Source organism: Passer domesticus, chromosome 8 (genome assembly GCF_036417665.1).
Source record: "Passer domesticus isolate bPasDom1 chromosome 8, bPasDom1.hap1, whole genome shotgun sequence".
NCBI lineage: Eukaryota > Metazoa > Chordata > Aves > Passeriformes > Passeridae > Passer > Passer domesticus.
In genome coordinates, this window is record NC_087481.1 from 9623027 (window position 1) to 9647016 (window position 23990).

The following is a 23990-nucleotide window of genomic DNA, read 5'->3' on the forward strand; positions in this document are numbered from 1 at the left end:
TAAGAACAGCAATAAAAGACACCCTTTAAAATAGGAATACATACTTGCTAGAAGCTCTTTGAAATATTTCTCCATAACTGAAAAAGGAAACCCTCCTAATGAACTGCACTAGAGCAGAGGGAAATCAAGGCAGAGCCATGGTTTGTCAGGACTTGCTTGATCCTAATGAGCCCTATGGTGCATTTAGAGCTGAGCCCTGGAACGTCAGGACCTGAGAGGAGATTGTACAAACCTGTCCAGGAGTCAAAGTCAGAAGAAAACCCCAAAGTGTTTCAAGGCATGAATGGGTCCCACTGAGGTCCCTCTCCAAGACAGGATCCTCATGGACTCCTTGGAGGAGAGAATTGGTGGCCAGGATGGCACAAAAACCTCTCAGAGACTCAGCGGGGAAAGGAAAATCCAAAGTAGCTTAAACACCTTGAGTTTCTCAAAGCATTAATGAGCCCCACTGAGTGTTGTTACTGACAAAGCCTCTCCAGGGACTAATTAAAGCAGATAATTGAAGGCCATGATTGCACAAAACTCTCAGAGACTCCAAGGCAAAAGCCAAACCCAAAGTCCTTTGAAAAACCTGCAGTCCCTGGGAGCATTCAGGAGCCCCCAGGGCCATTGCTGAGCAAGGCTCCCCAGGGACTTCTTCCAGCAGATCCTTGAGGCCACTGGGATGTGGGCTAGAGGGGGAAGCTGAGGGCAGGACAAGGGGCTGACAGTGCCCAGCCTGGCTGGGGCTGTGCCAGGAGGCCCCAGGGCCTCAGGACAAGGTGTCTCCTCCCAGCCCTTGCTGGCACAGACCCTGCTGTGCCCCAGGCCACCAAGACTTGGCTTCTCTTTGTCCCCACCTGTCATCCCTGCCTCCAGTTCTCTGCTCTGCCTGGGGCCTGGGGACACTTTCTCAGTTGTGTCCCTCAGTGGGACCCATTAAAAGTCTAAGAAACTTTGGAGTTGGATTCTGACTTGGAGTTCTGGAGAGGTTTCTTCAGCTGCCTCTGAGGGACTGATGTTCAGGGCCTGAGCACAAAGCCCCAGAGGGTCATTAAAGTCCTGGTGCTGTGTCTGTGCTGCTGAGCTGGGCTGGGCTCCTGGCACAGAGGCAGCTCCTGGTAAGCAAGAAGAGCTTCAAAAGCACATTTCTCTTGATGAGCAGCTCTTCTGCCAGCCCAGCAGGGCTGGGGCACTGCCTGCAGCCACCCTGGGCACAGCCCAGAGGCACAGAGAGCTTCAATCAGTCAGGGCTGGGAAGGTGCTGAGAAGTGCCTGGGGCAGAATCACTGCCAGCCCTTGGCACAGGAACCTCTGGCTGCAGGACAATGCAGCTGCAGCTCCTGGAGCCATCTCCTAAAGCTGGAACATCCCAATGCCTGCAGACCCTGTGAGTACATTCTCTGAGTATTTCTGGTGCAGGGGAGGTGAAATGCCCATGAAACTCTGACATGCTGAGGGCTTCTGATCAGTCATAGAATATTTCCAAGAACAGGATTTTTATAATAATGAGGAAATTTCCAAAGGTTTTGTATTCAAGTTCCTACTATTAGAGAATGGCAGGGAGATGGGATAAACAATAAAGGACGATAATTAATTATTAATTATTAATTTTGACAAGTGCCTAAGACATCTGAACTGTTTGTTTTAGTGATCAATACGTTCACAGGAGATCCCTAATGTGCTTTCAGCCACACTGCTCATGGACAGCAGCAGCATCACCCTTGCTGGACCCATCAGGCTCAGTCTGAGCTGTCCTTTCTCCAAGCTGCAAACAGAACCTGCCCCCAGCCAGTGCCCTCCAAAAAGGCAGGGTTCTGTCAGGCCAAGGAGAGTGCACAGAGATTTGGGGTCTTTGAATGCTGGCACAGAGAGATCAGGCACAGGGAAACACCTGCAGGAGGAAAATCTCCAGGAAGCAGAGAGAAGATCAGGGAAGGAGAGAAAACAAATCCCAGCAATGCTGTAGCAGGGAGAGCTTAGAGATGTCCACAGGAGCCCTTCCAGTGCAGCCCCTCCCTCTGAACAAGCCCCCTCCCTCCTCTCCCCCAGCCAAGCCTCTGCCCTCAGGGCCGGGGCTCCAAGGCATGAAGCCCCTCCTGTGCAGGCAGAGCTGCAGCAGAGCCGTGGGGCAGCTCTGCAGCCCCGGGCCCAGTTGCCTCTGCAGAGCACAGGGCTGGGAGCAGCTGCCCGGCCCTGGGGGCTCTGGGAGGGGGCACAGCTGGCTCAGGGTGACGCTGTGCCCAGTGCCCGGCTCTGGGCAATGCTGTCAGTGCAGCCAGGGAAGGAGCTGCATCTCCCTTTATCCAGTGCCATCATAAGGACACTTAGGAGTCTCCCTGAGATTTCAGTCCAAGCTGGGAGCTTCAATCCAGAATGCAAACCTGTCCTGGAGCATGTCTGAGTTATAAGATTTATGGGGAAAGGCAGAGGTGTTCTGACACTGAAAATGCTGCTGGGTTGGTGAAATGAGCAAAGTGAGTCCTTGGCTACAAATGTGGAGCTGGGCTGTGGTGGATCCATCTGCTCTCAGCAGTGCCTGGTGACCTTTACAAAAAACTTAGGAGTGCACAAATCCTCCAACTGAGGAAAGTGAAAGTCCAGAGAAACTCCAAACACAGTCAAGTGAGAGACCATCTCCCTGCAATCTCCACTCATAATCTTTCCTCAGGGGAACTAACTGTGTTCTACCAGAGGGAAACAGAAATGCTGATGGTTTCTGATATCCCAGAATAGCAGGAGAGACATGGGAGGAGCTTAAAAAGAAAACCTCAGAACTCTTAAACACTGAAGAGTGTCTGTGTGGGTTACAGAGGAGGGTGTCTGGGAAATGCCTTTGATTTTGGTTACAGGCATCTCCTCTAACCCTTCACTGTCCTTTCTCCATGAATAGATCCCCATGTGCAGCGCCAGCAAATGTCCAACAGCAGCTCCATCAGGCACTTCCTCCTGCTGGCATTGGCAGACACGCGGCAGCTGCAGCTCCTGCACTTCTGCCTCTTGCTGGGCATCTCCCTGGCTGCCCTCCTGGCCAACGGCCTCATCATCAGCGCCGTAGCCTGCGGCCACCACCTGCACACGCCCATGTTCTTCTTCCTGCTCAACCTGGCCCTCAGCGACCTGGGCTCCATCTGCACCACTGTCCCCAAAGCCATGCACAATTCCCTCTGGGACACCACCACCATCTCCTACACAGGATGTGCTGCACAGCTCTTCTTCTTTTTTTTCTTCATCTCAGCAGAGTATTTCCTCCTGACCATCATGTGCTACGACCGCTACGTGTCCATCTGCAAACCCCTGCACTACGGGACCCTCCTGGGCAGCAGAGCTTGTGCCCACATGGCAGCAGCTGCCTGGGCCAGTGCCTTTCTCTATTCACTGCTGCACACAGCCAATACATTTTCCCTGCCCCTGTGCCATGGCAATGCCCTGGGCCAGTTCTTCTGTGAAATCCCACACATCCTCAAACTCTCCTGCTCCAAAGCCTATCTCAGGGAACTTGGGCTAATTGCTTTTAGTGCTTGTTTAGCATTTGGTTGTTTTGTGTTCATTGTTTTCTCCTATGTGCAGATCTTCAGGGCTGTGCTGAGGATCCCCTCTGAGCAGGGACGGCACAAAGCCTTTTCCACCTGCCTCCCTCACCTGGCTGTGATCTCTGTGTTCCTCAGCACTGCAGTGTTTGCCTACCTGAAGCCTCCCTCGATCTCCTCCCCATCCCTGGATCTGGCCCTGTCAGTTCTGTATGCGGTGGTGGCTCCAGCCCTGAACCCCCTCATCTACAGCCTGAGGAGCCAGGAGCTCAAGGCTGCAGTGAGGAAACTGATGACTGGATGATTTCAGAAACATTAAACTGCTGGCCAAATTCTGCCAATCACTTGTAATAAAAGTCATCTTTGATACTTCTTCTTGATTTCCGTGTGGAGATGCTTTTCTTTGTTTTACTTTTTTGATATTGTCCATTAAAAAAATGTCATTTTTTGTGCCATTTCTCATTTTCCTTCTCTCCACCTTCCCTGTGTCCATACACTGAGTCAGTGAGGGGTTGCGCTCTCAATGCCTTTAAATTAACTAATGGATCTCCCAGCAGAGTTTTCTGCAGAGATACCCTTTTGCTGCCTTCTCTGCAGCTGCAGCAGCAATGTCTGTGTGCAGAGCTGGGGCAGATCAGTGCTGGCCCAGCAGCTGTGCCCAGCAGCAGCAGCAGCACTTGGTGTTGGCAGTGCTGCTGCCGTGGCCCTGCCCCGCTGCCCTGGTGGCCCTGGTGTTGCTGCAGGGCCTGAGTGCTCTCGGGGCCGGGCACAGTCCTGGGGGTGGCAGTGCCGGGGCTGCAGCAGGGACAGGCCATGGGCACTGCTGGGGCAGCGCTGACGCCTCAGGCCAGGCCCTGGGGGCTCCAGGCTCCTTGCCCAGGCTCTCTCAAGAACACGGCCAGGCCAATGCTCAGCACAGAAAAGCCCCAGGCTGAGCAGCCCCAGGCTGGCCGTGGGCAGGCTGGGGGCAAACAGCATGGCTGGGGCTCTGCAAGGGCCCTGGGGAGACAGGAAGGAGCATCAGAGCAGGGGCTGATCCATCCCCAGTGCGCTGCACAGCCCAGGGCAGCGTCCCAGAGGGTCCTCATGGAGCTGCCAACAACATCCCCCCTCTGCAGCCCTGGCCTCTCCCCCAGCTCACACAGGTGCCGCATCCTTGCAGGCACAGCCACGGCAGCACTGGCTCAGGAGCCCCTGTTTGCATTGCACAGAGCAGGCGGGAGCACCCCCATGCTGCTGCTGTGGGGACATGAACCTGAGGGAGCACAAATGCCATCAGCCCCTGGGGCCAGCAAGGGCTGGGGGACACCAGGGAAACCACTCAGCTTTGTCCTGGCCTGTGCAGTCAGCCAGAAACTTTGTTCCCATCAGCTGGGAGTTTCCTGTGCCACTGCAGATGCTGTTGCTCAGAGCCAGGGCTGCCTGGCAGCCACCTCCAAATTGCCCTGAATATTTCCTTGGCTTCACCTTTGCTTTCTTTACTCCTCCTGCTACAAATTTCTTCCTCTTGCCCAACCCTGTCCCCTCCCCTGCAAACAGCCCATCCCTGTTTGCCCTCTCCTCTCTGGCCCCACTCCCCATTCCAGTTCCTGACTTGGCACCATGGGCATGTCCATTGGGCAGCAGGATCATCCTCCAAGTGCTGCAGGAATTGTCTGCAGGCTCCTGCAGTGCCTGGTGCTGCTCCCTTGCCAGCGGCACCCCAGGCCAGGGGGGGCACATCTGGGCTGCTGTGTCTGCCTGTGGGGCTCCCTGTTCTGGGCAATGAGGAGGAGCTGCAGAGGCTCTGCAGGACTGACAGGATGGGCTTTGGGGCTGGCAGAAGAAGCTGAGGGACCTGGGCTGCTGGAGCTTCTGAAGAGGAGGCCCAGGGCTCATCCTGCAACTGCTTCAAGGGTGGTTTCAGAGAATCCCAGAATCAGTAAGGTTGGAAAAGACCTTGGAGATAATCAAGTCCAAACTGTGCCCTGACACTGCCTTGTCTCCCTGAAGCCTCCTCTTCTCCAGGATAAATGAACTCAGTTCCCTCATCTGCTTCTCACAGGACATGTGCTGCAGACCACTCACCAGCCTTGTTGCCCTTCTCTGGACACGCTCCAGCCCCTCCATGTCCTTCCTAAATTGGGGGTCCTGAACTGGACACAGCACCTGAGGTGCTGCCTAACCGGTGCTGAGCACAGGGGAAGAATCACTGTCCTGCTCCTGCTGGCCACACCATTCCTGATCCATAGGAGTGCCAGAGGTTGGATGGGGGATATGGCAGGGAGGTGGTGGGGACAAAGTGTTCTTGATTGTCAGCCATGAAGTTTCTTGATTTTCATATCTTTTCAGACTGCTTTAGAAGGTGCTGAGGTCAATATCAATTGGACATTACTGATATCAATCTATAAACAGGAAAAGAAAACAGGACAAAATAGTTGTCTCTGCATTTTTTCCGATATAACATATTCACCTGGGATACACATCTGAAATCTGTCTAATTAAGCACAGAAGATTTAAAAGTTCAAGTTTTGCCATGAGCTTTTCTTGTTCAGGTCTTTTGAACAAATATTTATGTTATATTTTCTTAATTATCCTATCATAAAAAAACCCAAACAAAATTAAATGTAGCAGCAGTTTAAATGAAGTAGCTTAAAAGTATATAAAATTGAATGCACTCAAAATATTGACAATATAATTTGGTTATTATAGGGATAATTTGGTTCTTATAATAGCACATAAGCAAAAATAACCGTGTGGGGTAGCACAGGGTACAGAGTGCAGGGCTTGACCCCTGTCCCCTCACGTACATATTGCCAAAACTAAAATTCTCCTTTTTATAATGTACATCATCACCATCTCCTCCCATTTTCAATTTGTCACACTTGTATCTCCACCCTCATTATCACCTTTACTACGCATGATCCAACATTTTTTAGGGGGTCATGCCACTCTTTGGGGGTCATCTCTGATGAAGGCCTCTCCTCTTGCTCAATGTCCTTTGATTCACCTTTTGGATTACACATGCACACCAAGCTGGTATAATGTAAGCCACAGCTAATATCATACAAGCCAATATTATGTTCTAGCATCAAAGCAATAAATCTCATATAAATAATTTTCCTGGATGTCCAACCAAATTTTCCTCTCTTCCAACTAAATTTAGTAATAGTTACCTCTTGCTTCTTTTTCTTCTTCTGAACAACTGCATGAGAAGGGGGGGGGGGGCAGGGGGAGGATGACACCCCTCCTCTCCCTGTCTTTCTTGGCATTATACCTTTAACTGTTTTATTATTTCCAAATATTAATTATTTTAATTCTTGTATTAATATTGAGTACTGTTTCAATTTTATCACCACGGATCACAACTATTTATTATATAAGGAAAAAGAGAGTCTGATGTATCAATTACATCCTTCTCCATAGCTTTACAAGAGGATTTCAGCTCTAAGATCAAGGCATTTCCTCATCCCTCCCATCTGGGACACAAGTTCCTCTTCACTGACCTCACTGTCTTCATGTTGCTCCTCTGTGTGCCTGCACTTTGTCCTTTTCTCTCCCTCAAGGGAGGATGGAAGCACTGACAGAGTTAATATCTCTCCCGGGGCCTGCAGATGGTTCCGTGACCCCGGCCGGGCTGGGTCCTTGCGGCCGGAGCTGTTTTACCATGGAGGTTTCTGCAGCGGCTGCGCTGGGGCTGTGTCAGGATGGGCCGCGCTGGGGCAGGGCCAGGATCTCAGCAGCCAGGCCAGAACACAGCAGCAGCATGGCCGGGGCCCATGGCTTCTCCTCCCCCTGCCCGGGGCTTGCGGGTGAACCCCAAGGGTGGCAGAATCTTGGCCGAGCCGGCCCGGCCCGGGGCTGCTCCTGGGGCCCGGCGGATCCTGGCTTGGCCCGGGCTGGCGGCAGGGCAGGGCTCGGCAATGCCCAGGTGTTGGCAACCGCAGCCATGGCCCGGCCCGGCCTCGGCCCCACGGCCTCCCCTGCCCTGCCCGGCAGCCGATGGGGCCTGGGGGGCTCCCTGGGAAGGGGCCCGGCCCCACGGCAGGAGCCGCCCGGCCCGGCCCGGCTGAGACGGGGGCTGGGCCAGCCTTGTTACCTCTTTGCTGGCCAGAAGGGAAAGAGACCCTCCCAGGCTTTCTCATCTTCAACATGTGTCTTCACAGAGTCATGTACAGTTTCCTTAGTGGTTTAACAGATTATCAATTCTCAAAGCTAATTACTGATTGGGTTTTTGTCAGACATGGAGGAAACTGCTAGCAGCTTCTCTTAGAACATCACTTCCGTGAGGCAAAACCGCACAACAGCACAGAGCACAGAGCTCCTTTGTCCATATGTAGTGCTCATGTGCCCAAGGCCTCAAAATCCCTCCTTGGGAGATCTCCGGGCCCTCTCCAAGGTGTTTTCAGTTGAAAACATTCAGCTCATAATCTAAAGAAATCACCAGAGGACAGGGCCAGCCTGACCTGTCTGTCCTGGCTACTTTTGTCTGGGAGCAATCCTTGGATTTACAGAATTTGGGATGCCAAATTCTAATTTTGCCCATGGCTCCTTGACATGAAAGCCACTTTCTTTCCACAGTAAGGAAGGAAAAGAGCCCCATTGTTTCAGGGGCAGATGAGAGGTTACCACCAGAGGCCAAACCCAGCCAGAGCTGGCAGGTTTTGTTCTGAGAGATATCTTTGCATAGAGAAAACTTTTTAGGGAGAATACCAATTTTGGAAATGGGAATCTGAAAAGACAGACAGTTCTTTCCTATAGCAAGGAAAGCACGGAGCCCCAGTGCCCCAGGAGCTGATGAGAGGCAGCCCTTGACATCCCAACATCAGCCAGACCTGTCAGGTGGCTCCTGGGAGGCCAAGCCAGCCAGAGCTGCTCCGTGTTCCCTCAGTTCCATGGGGCCCCACTGTGTCCCAATGGTCCCTAGCTTCCATGAGGCCCTGAGGTGTCATAATGCCCCCTTGGTGACTCGAGACCCTGAAGGGTCTTAATGGTCTCCATGGTTCCATCAGGCCCCACAGAGTCATAATGGTCTCTGGGTTCCATGAAGCCCTGCTGTGTCACCATGGCCCCTTGGTTCCATGGGCTCCAGTGGTGCCACAATGATCCCCTTGGTTTCATGAGGTCCCCACCATGTCCTAGTGAACTCCATGGGAAGTAAAGAACCAAGCCCCAATGTTGCAGGGCCAGTCACCAGAGGCCAAGGCCAGCCAAACTTGGAGGTACTGGCAGATTTTGCCTGGGAGCAACTCTGGGATATACAGAATTTTAGAGGTTGAATCCCAATTTCAGACATGGACACCAAGAGGAGAAGGATGGCTCTTTTCCGTAGGAAGGAAAGCACAGAACACCAGTATTTCAGGGGCAGATGAAAGGCAGGCATAAGAGGCCTAGGCCACACAGACCTCTCTTTCTTAATTGCTTTTGTCTGAAAACAATCCTCGGATATAGGGAATTTGTGTGATGGAACCCAAATTTCAGCCATTTCTATGTAGACAAGAAGGATGGTTCATTTCCATAGGAAGGAAAGCACAGAGCCCAAGTGTAGCCATGATATTCTATGAAAAATCCTTTCCTAGGATTTTTCCTGTCCTGAGGAGCTGAGAGCCTCAGGAAAGAAATGTAAACAATAACTATCTGCTGCTGTGGAATGCAACAGGTGCATCTTCCATTGGTCCATGTGGATTGTTTTCAATTAGTGACCAATCACAGCCACCTGTGCCAAGGCTGTGAGCAGTCACAGGATTTTTGTTATTGATTCCAATTCTATTCTTGTCTTTGTAGCCTTCTGATCTTCTTCTCTCTGTTCTTTTAGTATAGTTGTAATGTAGTATTTTAATATAATATATAACATAATAAATCAGCCTTCTGATAAAAATGGAGTCAAGCCTCGTGTCCTCACACAAGGGGTCTTTGTCTAAACAACAATTGGTGACCCCTGGACGTGTGAAACTGATGGTCACCCCAGGAGTGACCACGGAGTCCAGCCTGGAGCTGAAGAAACGAGACCCTGAAGATGGGCAGAGTTCACAGCCAAGGCAAACAGGAGAACCTGTTGGACTTGCCTGGACATTGTGTCCAGAGACTGCAGAGCAGAAGAGCTGCACAGCTGGATCCACAAGGACACTGTCTAAAGGTACTGTTATTTTTTCCCTTCCTGAAGATCCTGCCACTCGCAGAAGGTGGGAGGAAAGTTGGAAAAATGTACCTTCGGAAGCTCAGGTTCCGTTTACTGCGTCAGAGGAGAATGTTATTGAACTCTGGCGCAAATGGGGACACAATTTGATTTTTTGCAAGGAACTGTATGATCGGTTTTTCAGATGGGCAGAATTTCATAGATTTTTTACAAATGTGGTATACTCCCTCGATATAGATCTTTGGCAGTTCATGGACGCTGCTTTTGAGTGGACAAAGGACCAGGATGTTACACTCCCAAGAATGTATGGAGTGCACCTATGCCTCTTCTATATTTTGAAAAAAAGGGAGGCTGCGGGGGTCATCGTGGCCCGGCGCGGTCGCACTCCGTTCCCACCAGGTTCGGCACGAGAGAAGCCTCTCAAAGAAGACGAACCGCGGGTTCACAGCCCCCCCCGCATTGCCCACAGCTGAGCAAAAGTTTTTCTCCGCTCCCTTGGAGCATGAGCAGGCAGAGCTGCCTTCTCCCCCAGCTCTTTCTCTTGGGGGGGATGGGGAGCCAGCCCCGCCTGCTTCGCCGTGGAATTCTCCGCTTCCCCCACTCCGGGAGGGAGCGGAGCCGACCCTGCCTCAGCCGGCCCCACGGGAGGTGCCGGACCCCGCGGCTCCGCCTCACCCGGCCCCGCGGGAGGCGCCGGACCCTGCGGCTCCGCCCGTGGCCCTGCCGCTGCCCGGGCCAGCTCGGCCAGCCTTGATGTCTGCCCCTGCACTGTACTGTCCAGACTCCGGAGGAGAGTCGGCCGCTGCGCCCAGCCCGGCGGGGGATGCGCCCCCGCGGCCCGTGCCAGTCCCGCTGCTTCCAGCCGACCCAATTGCAGTGCAAGAGCTTGCCGAGAATGGTGCTGAGCCCATGGGACCGTCTCAAGAGCCGACACCAGTGTCCGTGCTGCCCGCACCACCCACCCCAGCTGTCCCACTGGCTTCCAGAGCTCTGTCATTCGCATCAGACCCTGCGGACAGCCTGTCCCTCCGTGGAGGGGGCATGGCTCGCCAGGTGACTACGGCTGCAGTTCGGCTGCCTCTTTTCAAACTCAGCATGGTTCACGGGTCATTTCGCGTGTGGTCGGGGGCTTGTGTCTGGGGGTTGGGGTGCCTGCCTCCCCCCGAGCGCCCCAGCGGCATGGGGGAGTTGGCTCCTGGAAATTCTGCCTCTGGTCCCCAGCCCGGAGGGGATGGGGGTGGTGCCAAGGGGCAGAACGCAGGAGCAGTGGCGTTTGCTTTGCAGGAGCAAGAGAAACAGTGCAAAGCAAGCATTACTCACTTGCTCTGGGGACAAGAAACCCTCAGATCTGGGATGAAAATTCCTGAGAAAGCTTCTCTTCCCCAGCTGCCGGTGTGCACCGGTGCTGCTGGGGGGAGGAAGCATTTGGTCACTTCTGCTCTCAAGACACTGGCAGCATGTTCCTGCCAGGTTCTGAGCACACAGAGCCCGCCTCACGGGCTGGTTCTGGGCCCTTTGGCTCATTTCCCTGGGCTGGAGCCACCGCCCCGTCCAGTGTTGAGTTTGGGAGCTTTCAGCTCCCTGCCTGGACCTGGGCCACAGTTCTGTGGACCAGATCTGGGTTCTCTAGTCCGTCCACCAGGACCAGGGCCACCCAAGGGTCCTAGAAACCCTCTGCTGCTGCTGCTCTTCTTTTGGAAAAAAAAAAAAAAAAAAAAGAAAAAAATATCAAGAAAAGTGGAAAGAGCTAGCAGCTCAAAAGCATTGAAAAGCCAAAAATTAGCCTCAGCCCAAGTGGTTCAATGAAGGGCTGTGGCCAGAGCATTCCAGAATTTTCTCTCTGAATTGTTTGATGACTGTCAATGGATTTTTTGATAATTCTTGTTCTGTTTAGCAGTTCTTTGTTTCAGAATTCTGCAAGCCTGTTTCAGGACCAAAGGGGACTTCCAGAGATTTCAAAGAATAACATCTTCAGTCCATGGACTCTGTCCTGAAACTCAGCTGTTTGGACTTGAAACAATGAACTTTGTTTGCATGAGTTTTTGCATTTTCTTATACTTTTTAAGATTGTTTTAGTGATATGATAGAATTTGATGTTTTATAGGTGAAGAATTTCCCTGAATGTTCTACAGGTGAAGAATTTCCCTGACCATTCCACATCAGCAGTTGATTGAGATTTTGATTGGCAACAGATGAACCTCAAGAGGTGTTTGTTCTCTCTTCTGCAAGGGCCCAGTAGAAGAGATTGCGAACATTTCTTTTTCTATTTAATTTAATAAATTTTAAAGGGTGAGATGTAGCCATGATATTTTAGTGAAAAATCCTGTGCTAGGATTTTTCCTGTCCTGAGGAGCTGAGAGCCTCAGGAAAGAAATGTAAACAATACTCTATGCTGCTGTGGAATGCCACAGGTGCATCTGTCATTGGTCCATGTGGATTGTTTTCAATTAGTGGCCAATCACAGCCACCTGTGCCAAGACTGTGAGTAGTCACAGGATTTTTGTTATTGATTCCAATTCTATTCTTGTCTTGGTAGCCTTCTGATCTTCTTCTCTCTGTTCTTTTAGTATAGTTTTAATGTAGTATTTTAATATAATATATAACATAATAAATCAGCCTTCTGATGAAAATGGAGTCAAGCTTCATGTCCTCACACAAGGGGCAGCCTAAACAAGAACACCCAACACCCACCATGGATCCTCAAACGCCTGCAGGACCCCTAGACTTCTAAAATTCCTTCTGAAAGAGGAGACTGGGAGCGGCTGGATCGAATCCCAGGCCCAGACTTTGTCAAAGGTATAAAAGATTGGACAGGTAGAATTGAACCGTAATTCAATTTGTCCCACAGGATTAACAATGGAATACCAGATATATTTGTATAAATACAACTCTGATTGATTCTGATCATGATTAGATAACATGCCTTATTTACACCACAGAGTAAATTTTAAAAAACCCAGTTATTTACTCCACAATACGGGAACTATAACAATTATTTGAATATAGTGCTCCAGGAAGCAATTTTGCAGTCAAGAGGGCCTTGCTGGAGTTGTTGGAGCCCATTGCAGGCAGAGCCTCCTGCTCCAGCAGGAACTGCCTTTCCTGTGCCAGGAGCAGGGCAGGTCCCGCTGCAGGAAAAGCCCCAGGCCAGCCCCAGCACAGGGAAGGGCTCGGGCACAAGGGCAGAGTGCCGTGCTGGGAGCTGTGCCAGGCAGAGCCTGAGGCACCAAAGGCACCTTGGCAGCAGCAGCTGCTTGCAGGGCACGGCCAGAAGCCTCCCTTGGCAGCCCGGCCTGGTGGCCAGCACTGCAGAGCTGCTGCCTCAGGGCTCATTTCTGCCTGGGCTCTGAAAAGCCACTTCTGCTCCAGGACCCTGCCTGGGAAGCCATTGGCCCCTGCACCTTGGGGACAAGATATGAGTGACAAAACTCTCCATGCCAGCAGAGACAAGGCAGGGGCAGAGGAAAGGGGAGAGCCAGGCCCAGGGGACAGGGCTGCCATGGTGATGGCTGTGAGGTCACTGCCCCTGCAGCAGCCTGGCTGCCCTCAGCAGACATTCTGGCCAGAAGTGTGTGAAGGCACCCAGCACACCAGAACACCCACACAACAGGAATTCTGTCCTTGGGGATGAGGTTGTTTCGCTGGCTCAGGTTGCACAAAGCTCCTGCTCTTGGACAATTCCTGTGATGGGGAATCCACTTCTCTGGAAAAACAGTTGCAGTTTTGTGCCACTCTCATCATTGTAAAATATTTCTCCTTCTAACAAATGTAAATCCACCCTCATTCAGTTGAGCAATATTGACTCATGTCCTGTTACTGCAAGATGTGGGACTAAATAATGTTGACCACTATTTTTCCATTTTCACAGACCTTGGAAAGTAACCAAAAATCTCCCAAGATGGGGTTTGGATACCTCATCACATAACCAGCAGGTAGAAGGTGGTGGCTCTCGGCTCAGTGGTGTGGAGACTGAGGACAGAACAGGAGCAGCCCGAGAGGGATTGAAGGGTGGTTTCAGAGAGGCTGGAGTTTTTCTTCATTGTATAAAACACCAAGAGAAAGAAATAATGGCACCAAGGGTGTGGAGTTCCCCGGCCCCAGGAAGCAGGCATTCTACCCAGACAGACAGCATCAAGTGAGGGGCGTGATTTAAAGAGGATTCCGCCCCTCCACCATGTGGGGTGTTCCTCTGCAAGCACAGGAAAAGACACTCCACCCCATCTGGTCAAATAAGGAGTGGCCACAGAACGTTCTTCCTTTTCTGTAACCTCATTGGTTCAAATTCTACTGCAAAGTCCCCGCCACACATTTTTCCATTGATTGTCCTTCTCGATCCACTCCATTGCAGTGCCCTGCTCCTTCTGCTATTGGACCCCGACCATAAACTCCACCCCTACCCTGTCATATAAAATGCATGACAAGCCACCACTCCCTCTCCCCCTTCATTTCTTGTTTTGGTACCTGGCACAATAAAGGATCCTGGGCTTTGCTAAACCAAGACCCATCCTGTTGCCTTCCTTTCCCTGTTGGTCATCGATGCCTGCCTGAGGTCTGAGACTCTGGGGGCTGGGGGAGTCGTTTTGCTGCTTACTGCAGTGGAACACAACACAAGGGCAGCTGGGGAGGCCCAGACTGGACATGAAGAGAAAGGAATTTCCTCCCCCAGGGCAGGGCTGTGGTGCAGAAGGAGCCTGGAGCAGCCCAAGGCTTTGTGTGGGCAGGCAGAGGCAGGCAGGAGGCAGAGCTGCCAGCAAAGGAAGGGGCCAGCCAGGTGGGGCAGCCGGGGGATGACGACAGCCTGCAGGGACAGAGGCACAGGGCAGGGACACCGTAGGACAGCCTGGGCTGCACAGGGCACAGGGATGGGCAGCAGCTGCAAGGCCCTGACAGAGCCAACTTGGGCAGCACTTTGGCCATGGCTGCTGGCCCTGGGCCTGAGCCAGGAGCAGGAGACAAGTGACCCTTGCAGGCCTGGGGCCTCATTGCCTCCTTGTCCCTGCTCAGCAGCCTGGCAGGGGCCGCCCCATGGTGCTGCCCTTGGCATTGCACATCCCCACATGCCAGTGCCCATCCCGGGAAGAGCCGTGAGCAAGGAGGGAGGGACAGGATCTGACTTGCCAGGGGCTGGGGCTCAGGCCTTGGGCCTTTGCCTTCCTGAAGCACATCCAGGTTTTCTTAGCATTAGAGACACCTCTCCCTTGCTTGTCCCCACCTGTCATTGCTGCCTCCAGTGTTCTGCTCTACCTGGAACCTGGGGACACTTTCCAGTGTGTTGTGTCTCTCCTTGGGACCCATTAGAAGTTAAAGAAAATTTGGTGTTTGAATCTGATTTGGAGTTCTTGAGAAGTTTTTTTAGCGCACACTGAGGGACTGAGTCTGATGCAAAGAGCACCAAAGCCCCAGAGGGTCATTAAAGTCCTGGTGCTGTGTCTGTGCTGCTGAGCTGGGCCGGGCTCCTGGCCCAGAGGCAGCTCCTGGCAAGGGCAGCGCTGTAGAGAGACAGCTCTGGCCAGGAGCAGCTCCTGTGCACAGCCCAGCAGGGCTGGGGCACTGCCAGGGCAGCTCAGGGACACCAGCAGGGCACAGCCAGAGCTGACAGGGGCTCAGCACTGGCAGGGGCTGGGGGATGTTCCAGAGGGGGCTGTGTCACAGCGGCACCTCTGTGGCTGTGTCATGGAGGCACAGAGCAGCTGTGATGTCAGCAAGGGGCTGTGTGACAGCACATAGTGGGCTGTGTGAGGTCACAGACTGGGCTGTGACATCACAGAGTTTGTTGTGTGAGGTCACTGAGCAGCTACAGCATCATGGAGGGGACTGTGTGACATCACAGAGCAGGCTGTGACATCGTGGCATATCTGTATGGCATCATAGAGCAGGCTGTGATGTGAAAGTGTGTGCTGTGGCATTACAGAGTGGCAGTATCACATCATAGAGAGGTTTTTGTGACATCACTGAGGGAGTTGTGACATCGCAGAGCTGGTTGTGATGTCACAGAGTAGGATGTGAGGCCATGGAGCAGACTTTGCCATCATGCAGGGTGACTCTGTGACATCCTAGACTGGGTTGTGACATCACTGGGTGACTGAGTAACATCATAGAGCAGGCTGTGACATCACAGAACAGGCTGTGATGACACAGGGTGAGTTTGTGACATCACAGAGTCTTCTGTGACATCACAGTGCAGCTCTACGATATCACAGAGTGATATCCCAGAACTGGCCCTGTGATATCATGAGGGGGCTTTGTGACATCACAGAGCAGGCTGTGACATCACAGAGCAGTTGTGTGTGTCATCACTGAGTTGCCTGTGATATCACAGAGGAGGGTCTGTGACATCATAGATTGGACATCATAGAATATGTTCTGCCATCACAGGGTATCTCTCTGACATCTCAGAGGACCTGTGACATCACAGATCAGTTTGTGACAGCATAAAATGGCTGTGTCACATCCCAGGGTAGGATGTGTGATATCACAAAAGAATCTGTGACATCATAATTTGGGCTGTGATATCACAGGGGGCTGTGTGACATCACAGGGAGCTGTAAGACATCACAGCGGGCTTGGTGACATCACAGATCAGCTGTGTGACATCACAGGGGCTGTGTGAGGGACATCACAGGGGCTGTGTGAGGTCACTGGGGAGGTCACTCTGCCCCAGCCCCCCTCACAGTTCCCCCAGAGCAGTCCAACGCTGCTCGTGCACAGCGGGGTCCCCTGTCCCCGGGGTCCCCCGCCGGTCCCCCCGCCCCCGGTGCCGTAGCCTCCCCCAGAGGATGTTCCACGAGATCGACCCCAGAGCCTGACATGGGGACGGGGGCTGGGGCCCTGGGGGGTGGGACAGGGGGACAGGGACCCCCCATCAGCATCCCCGTGTCCCCCAGGGCCAGAGCCTGGGCCAGGGCTCCTTCACCCTGTTATGAACGAGGGCTTGAGAGCACTGAAAAAATCCCCAGCAAGGGATCAGCAATTTAACAGAGGAATAACACTCAATATACAACTTAGCTTATAACTTATGTTAAACATAACAATTTAGCAACAGAACAACTCTTAGCAGCATTTAACTTCACTTAGAACTTGTGACAGCCTTTCTTCCAGGCCTGACTGACTCAGCTACCCAAGGCACTCCAACCCCTCCGAGAGCAGCATTTCTGCCACATTTCCCCAGCACAGGCACTCCTGTGTGCACACAGACACAAAGAGTCAGTGCAAGGCACCTGTGAGAAATTCCCCTGAGGGCAGGAAATGCTCCCTGTGGATGCTTTGGCATCTCCCCAGCGGGTGAAGGGTTGAGCCTGGAGGAGTGGGGGGATCAGCCCAGGCTCCCTCGTTGTTCAGGGATCCCCGAGTGCAGCAAATGGGAGAGTTCCCGGCTGGGAGAGGCCCCACTCAGAGGGAGTCACTGGCCCAGGAGAGCTCCAAGGGGCTCCTTTTGCAGCGCTGTTTGTAGGGCCCCGAGAGAGGGGCTTCAGTCACAGCAATGGTTCATCCTGGCTGCACTTGGCATCAACAGCTTTCTTTGGCAGTGTGAGAACAGGGATGTTGTGCCACTGAGGGAACAAAACCAGTTCCCAGGGCTGCTCCTACAGCAACCAGGAGCTGGTTGGGCAGCAGCAGTGCCTGGAGCAGACAGTGTTTGTGCTGAGCTGCAGAGGAGCTGAGGCCAGGGGCTGTTGGCCAAGGCCGAGGCCCAAGGAGCATTTCTGAGCTGGCAGGGCAGCCTGAGAAAGGGAGGGGGGAATGCAGCAGCACAGGGCCCATGGAAGCAAGGGACCATGGTGACACTGTGGGGCCTGTGAGACCAAGGGACCATTGTGACCCTGTGGGGCCTCCTGGAAGCATGGAGACCATTAGGACATCTTGGGGTGTCATGGAACCAACAGGCCAAATTGACACTGCAAGTCCTCATGGAACAATGGAGACACCAGTAAGAGACTTCACAGCCTCCTGCTTGCAAATTTTGAGTAACTTAAAATTGAACAAGCTAAGAGTTTGTGAAGTTGAATGGGCCAAGTTAATGCTTTCTGAAGTGTCTTTGATTGACTGAATGTCATATTAAACCTCGTGCAAAATTTCTCTAGTTTTCTAAAATTGCCAGTAAAGGCTGTTTTGTTGTTTTCACCTCCTGAGAATCTGTTGTCAGTGTTTCTCCAGCACATAAAACTCAGAGTACACAAGCGACTGTAATTCCTCTTAAATGTCTCCTTGAGAGAGTTTTTTAGTGGATGAGAGTAAGGGCTTGTCTGTCCTGCTTGGCACAGCCCAGGCAGGGCTTTCCCAGCCACATTCCACACTCCATTGCCCAGCTGGAGCCGCTGGTGCCTCTGAGTTCTGCTGGCCCAGCCCCAGGGACGCTCTCCTTGTCTGCCCATTCCCCCACGGTCTCTGGGCAGGGATGGCCTCAGTGGGGGCTGCTGACATCCTCAGCAACTTGGAGGCTGCTGCTGGATTCACTGCTCTAGAGGCTTGTTCAGCCTGCAGCTCTTCAGTGCAGGAATTCAGTGTCCCAGGGCTCATTAACATTCAGAATACCTTAACAAGCCAAGCCTCTGGGGATAATTTGATTTAAGTTTTCAAATCTTTTGGGGTTAATTAGACAGATTTCAGTAGTGTATTCAAATTGAATATATACTATTTTAAAAGTCAGTGAGAAATAATTTTTTAGGTCCTCTTTAGGTTTTTTTTCCCAGTTAATAAATGGATTTGTGCAATTGCCAGTTGGCATTGAATCCAAGTACCTCCTCATGCAGTTTGAATAGATATGAAAATCAAGATCCTTCATGGCTGACAATCAATCAGACTCCATCCCTACCCTCTCCCCACGATTTCCCCCATCCAACCCCTGGCATTCAAAGCAGCCTTGTGCAAATCTGAGCTCCCTCCAGCCCAGGCTGGACCTGCAGGTTTCAGCTCCTTGGCTCCAGTTCCCACCTGCTTTCCTTGGAGAAGAAGCTGCCCGAGACACAGAGGGATGTTCATTGATTGTCAGCCAACAAAGCCAAGGGAAGGCACAGCTCCATCAAATGCAAAAGTCATTTATCTCCATGGCTCTGCTCAGCCCCTGATCCCCACAGCCTGTCCTGTTTCCTTCAACCCTCCTTTGCCAGGCACTTTCTGGGACAAGGGAGCTCTGCTCTGGCTATGGAGGGACGTCCAAGTGCAGGCACTGGAGTGGGAACTACAACTGATCATGTTTGTGTCCTTTGGGGGTCAGGAACTGGTGAGACTCAAGAGGCACAGGAAGGTTTCTCTTCATAGCCAACATAAAAAGTGTGAACATAATAAAATTTAATAAATATTAAAACCCTTCCCTCAACTCCTTGTGACATCCCAGCAACATCTGACATGTCCACCATCCACAAGGGATTGCTATATAGGAAGGATTTTAGACAGAGACATAAAAAGAGGTGATATAAAAGATAAAACTACCTCTAAGATGTTAAGATGTTATTGAAACTTCTGAAAGTGGGACAACTTCCTGGAGCTCAAAGCATGAAGCCACTAAAGGCGGACTAATTGGAATGATCAGAGACCAGCTGCAGGAGGAAATCTCGTAGCAACAGGAAGGACATAGATCCAGAAGCTCTAAATGAAAGAGATGTCCTTAGACATGGCCATTTAAACTGGAGAGCTGGAAACACTTGAAGGAAATGGGTCATTAAATATTAGACTGAATACTGGGGGCGAAGAGAGATGGGAAAATCAGTATTGCTTCTCCTGCCATCAGTAGCAAATCTGTTAAATCCAGGAAATTCCTGTTCCTGATGGGAAAACTTGCCATCTCTTAAAAGAACAAAAATGAGCCAGATAATAAAGAATAGCTTGTATATTATGAAACTATCAGGTATTAAAACCTGTGCCCCTTTCCAGGCAGACATCAGCTGTGTGCCCATGAACAGGCAGTGCCACTTGTGCCCTGAGGTGCCCAGCTGGGATTGCATCCCTCCAAGAGCACCTGAGGGAGAGCAGAGCACCTTGCAAGCTGCAGGTCCCTGCCAGCCCTGTCCCATCAACATCTGCTCTGCTCCAGTCTGAAACAGGACCCAGCATGGTGCCAGGATCATCAGAGAGCTGAGGTGTGTGCTGGAATTCCATGCCCTCCCCATCCTGCAGCAGCCCTGCATTTCCCTGCTCCAGCTTTGGTCTGCAGCACAGCCATGGAGGCTCTTTGGGCTCCTGACTGTTCCTGCAGCTCCCAAGGGCAGCTGAGCTCTGCCTGTGGCACAGTCAGCCCTGGCCAGCGCAGGCCATGCTCAGCAATTGCTTGTGTGTGCCTGGCCTTGCTGTCAGCCCCGGCAGCGGCTGCATGGCCCCTTGGTGGCCCTGTGCTGGCCCAGCCATGGTGGCCCAGCCCCTGTGCAGGCCCAGCCCAGGCCAGGAGCATTGCAGCTGGGAACGGCCACTGTGCCGTGCTGCCCACAGCAGCCTTGGGGCTCTGTGCCCCATGGCCTCCCTGCTGGGCAGCCTCTGCCAGCTCCTGCAGAGCCCCTGGCACCTGTGGGCCTGCACAGACAGCCCTGCCCCGGGCTCTGCCGGCCTCTGGGCCAGCAGAGAGGCCGGCCAGGGCTGGCCATGGCCGGGAACAGGCCCTGAGCCCCACAGGAGGATGGAGCTGGGCCACAGCCAAACTCAGCCCAGGCCAAAGCTGGGCTCAGCAGCCAGGGCTGCCAAGGGCTGGGCACAGAGGCTGGCACTGACAAATGTCCTGGGCCCCCTCCCTGCTCTGTCCCTGCCCCCAAGGGCACAGAGCAGCCTCCTCTCTGGGACACTTGCCTGTTTTCAATGCCTTGCACAGGCGCTGGCCCTGCCCCACAAGGCCTGGGCTGAGTCCTGCCCCTGCACGCTCAGCCAGGCTGAGATGGACACTGATGGTTTCTGGGGCAGGCTCTCTGAGCCCAGCCCAGCTCCCTGCAAGCTCTGCCAGCTGCCCTGAGCTCTGGGCAGCACCAAGGGCCTCTCCCCAGCCCAGCCCAGCTGGCTCTGGCCCCCCAGCTCTGTTCAGCCCAGGCTGTTCTGGCCGCTGGCCCCACGGCCTCAGCCCCTGCCAAGGGCACAGCAGCAGCTGCAGCTCACACAGGACTCAGCCCCAGCCATGGGGGAAGGTGCTGGGCCAAGGCCAAAGGAGGCTCCCTGGCTGCCCTGCTCCCTTCTGGCTCAGGTGCTGAGAGCTCTGCAGCCCCTGCTGCCATCCCATGTGCCCAGGGCAGCACAAGATCCCCGACCTGGGGCCCTCAAGAGCTGCTCCTGCTCCAGGCCCAGGGCCCATCCCAAAGCTGGGGCAGCCACAAAGCTGTGCCCATTGCTGTTCATTGCTGCTCTGATGGGGATGGATCCTCAGCCACTTGGAGGTTGATGATGAATTTTCCTACTCCAGAGGCCTCTTCTTTCTTGAGCTCTTCTGTTCAGGAATTCAGTGAGAAAAGCTCATAAACATTTGTTCAACATGCCCAAAGAAGAAAAGCCATTTGGAATAACAGAAGTTTTCAAGTTTTCTGTAATTAATTAGACAGATATCTGAAGTGTATTCAAAGTGTATATACTGTCTTGAAAGCAATGCAGAGAGAACAGTTTGTTGTTTGATTTTCTTTCCTGTTTATAGATTGATATCAGCAATTTCCAGTTGATATTGACCCCCAGCACCTTCTAATGCAGACTGAATAGGTATGAAAATCAAGACCCTTCATGGCTGAGAGTCAATCAGACTGTGTCTCCTGCCCCCTCCCGACCATTTCCCTCATCCAACCCCTGGCACTCCTATGGACCAGGAATGGTGTCACCAGCAGGACCAGGAGAGCAATTCTTCCCCTGTGCTGGGCGCTGGTTGGGCAGCACCTCGGGTGCTGTGTCCAGTTCTGGGACCCCAAATTTAGCAAGAACGTGGAGGGGCTGGAGTGTGTCCAGAGAAGGGCAACAAGGCTGGTGAAGGGTCTGGAGCACAAGTCCTGTGAAGAGAGGCTGAGGGAGCTGGAGTTGTTTATCCTGGAGAAGAGGAGGCCTGGGGGAGACAAGGTGGTGTCAGGGCACAGGTTGGACTTGATGATCTCCAAGGTCTTTTCCAACCTTGCTGATTCTGGGATTCTCTGAAACCACCCTTGCAGCAGTTGCAGGACGAGTCCTGGGCCTCCTCTTCAGAAGCTCCAGCAGCCCAGGTGCCTCAGCTTCTCCTCCTAGGCCCAAAGCCCAACCTGTCAGTCCTGCAGAGCCTCTGCAGCTCCTCCTCATTGCCCAGAACAGGGAGCCCCACAGGCAGACACAGCAGCCCAGATGTGCCCCCCTGGCCTGGGGTGCCTCTGGCAAGGGAGCAGCACCAGGCACTGCAGGAGCCCGCAGACAATTCCTACAGCACTTGGAGGATGATCCTGATCCCCACGGGACGTTCCCATGGTGCCAAGTCAGGAACTGCAATGGGGAGTGGGGCCAGAGAGGAAAGGGCAAACAGGAATGGGCTGTTTGCAGGGGAGGGAACAGGGCTGGGCAAGAGGAAGAATTTGGTACAAAAACAAGGGGGGAAAGAAAGCAAACGTGAAGCCAAGGAAATGCTCAGGGCAGTTAGGGGGTGGCTGTCAGGCAGCCCTGGCTCTGAGTAATAGCATCTGCAGTGGGACAGGAATCTCCCAGCTAATGGGAACAAACTTTCTGGTTGACTGCAGAGGCCAGGACAAAGCTGAGTGGTTTCCCTGGTGTCCCCCAGCCCTTGCTGGCCCCAGGGGCTGATGGCATTTGTGCTCCCTCAGGTTCATGTCCCCACAGCAGCAGCATGGGGGTGCTCCTGCCTGCTCTGTGCAATGCAAACAGGGGCTCCTGAGCCAGTGCTGCCGTGGCTGTGCCTGCAAGGATGCAGCACCTGTGTGAGCTGGGGGAGAGGCCAGGGCTGCAGAGGGGGGATGTTGTTGGCAGCTCCATCAGGACGCTCTGGGACGCTGCCCTGGGCTGTGCAGCACACTGGGGATGGATCAGCCCTGCTCTGCTGCTCCTTCCCGCCTCCCCCAGGGCCCTTGCAGAGCCCCAGCCATGCTGTTTACCCCCAGCCTGCCCACGGCCAGCCTGGCCCTGCTCACCCTGGGGCTTTTCTGTGCTGAGCATTGGGCTGGCCGTGTTCTTGAGAGAGCCTGGGCAAGGAGCCTGGAGCCCCCAGGGCCTGGCCTGAGGCGTCAGCGCTGCCCCAGCAGTGCCCATGGCCTGTCCCTGCTGCAGCCCCGGCACTGCCACCCCCAGGACTGTGCCCGGCCCCGAGAGCACTCAGGCCCTGCAGCAACACCAGGGCCACCAGGGCAGCGGGGCAGGGCCACGGCAGCAGCACTGGCAACACCAAGTGCTGCTGCTGCTGCTGCTGGGCACAGCTGCTGGGCCAGCACTGCTCTGCCCCCAGCTCTGCACACAGACATTGCTGCTGCAGCTCCAGAGAAGGCAAGAATAGTGGGATCTCTGCAGAAAACTTTGCTGGGAGATCCTTTAGTTCCTTTAAAACCTTTGAGACTGCAGCCCCTCATTGTCACAGTCTGTGGCCACAGGGAAGGTGGAGGGAAACAAAGTCAGAGATGTCAGAAACAATCGTCTAGCTTTAGGAAGAATATTTAAAAAGGAAAACGACATGGAAATCAAAGAATCAAAGCAAAAGAGCTATAAAAGATGACTTTTATTACAAGTGATTTGCCGAAATTGGCAATCAGTTTAATGCTTCCTAAGATGTCCAGTCATCAGTCTCCTCACTGCAGCCTTGAGCTCCTGGTTCCTCAGGCTGTAGATGAGGGGATTCAGGGCTGGAGGCACCACTGAATACAGAATTGACACTGCCAGATCCAGGCATGGGGAGGAAATGGAGGAGGGTTTCAGGTAGGCAAGTACTGCAGTGCTGAGAAATGCATTTCTCCTGCATTTTCCCTTTTCAGATTCTTTCAGTCATCTCCTGAGAGGTACAGTTTATTCTGGTGCTTTTCATGAATTGATTGTACTCTTGATTTAGATGGAGATTTTAGAATTGATTTCAGATGTAGAAGAATCTGAAGTGAGCACAGAAACAAACTCCCTCTGTCAGCCCATTTTCATCTTCTAGATCAATTTCAAGATGTCCTTGGGGGTGTTGGAATGATGATCACACAGCTCTCCACTTCTGGCTGCAGGCTCTGCAGATTGTTTCTCTGCATTCAGTCAGGCTTGCATTCCCCAGGAGTTCTTGGTAGCCTGTCATGTTTTCTTAGGGTAGAACAGTAACAATGAAAACCTTACCAATGGCACAACTGCCCAGCCCACAAGGAAAAGACAAGAACAAGCTGTCAAGTTCTTCAAATATTTGTCCTGCTTTGCTGCAAGTGTTGTGCTGCACACACAGTGTGGAAAGCCAAGAGAAGCTGCAGTTGGTGGCACAC

At 52.9% G+C, this 23990-nt stretch overlaps 1 protein-coding gene, 1 long non-coding RNA gene and 2 pseudogenes across 2 annotated transcripts; 3 read left to right on the plus strand and 1 right to left on the minus strand.

Moving 5' to 3' along the window:
• Positions 1-23990, plus strand: part of LOC135305578 (zinc finger protein 850-like) — a 261867-nt pseudogene that overhangs the window by 121196 nt on the left and 116681 nt on the right.
• The window catches only part of LOC135306007 (zinc finger protein 883-like), a 77054-nt pseudogene that overhangs the window by 32887 nt on the left and 20177 nt on the right, over positions 1-23990 (minus strand).
• Positions 3277-3842, plus strand: LOC135305696 (olfactory receptor 14J1-like; the record flags this gene model as incomplete). The annotated part of the gene is made up of 1 exon (XM_064429448.1): positions 3277-3842. A coding segment is annotated over one exon (537 nt), but the record flags the coding sequence as incomplete, so codon positions are not given.
• On the plus strand, positions 8230-10443 carry LOC135305741 (uncharacterized). The gene is made up of 3 exons (XR_010366725.1): positions 8230-8710; positions 9396-9624; positions 10406-10443. It is a non-coding gene; the product is annotated as an uncharacterized LOC135305741 (long non-coding RNA).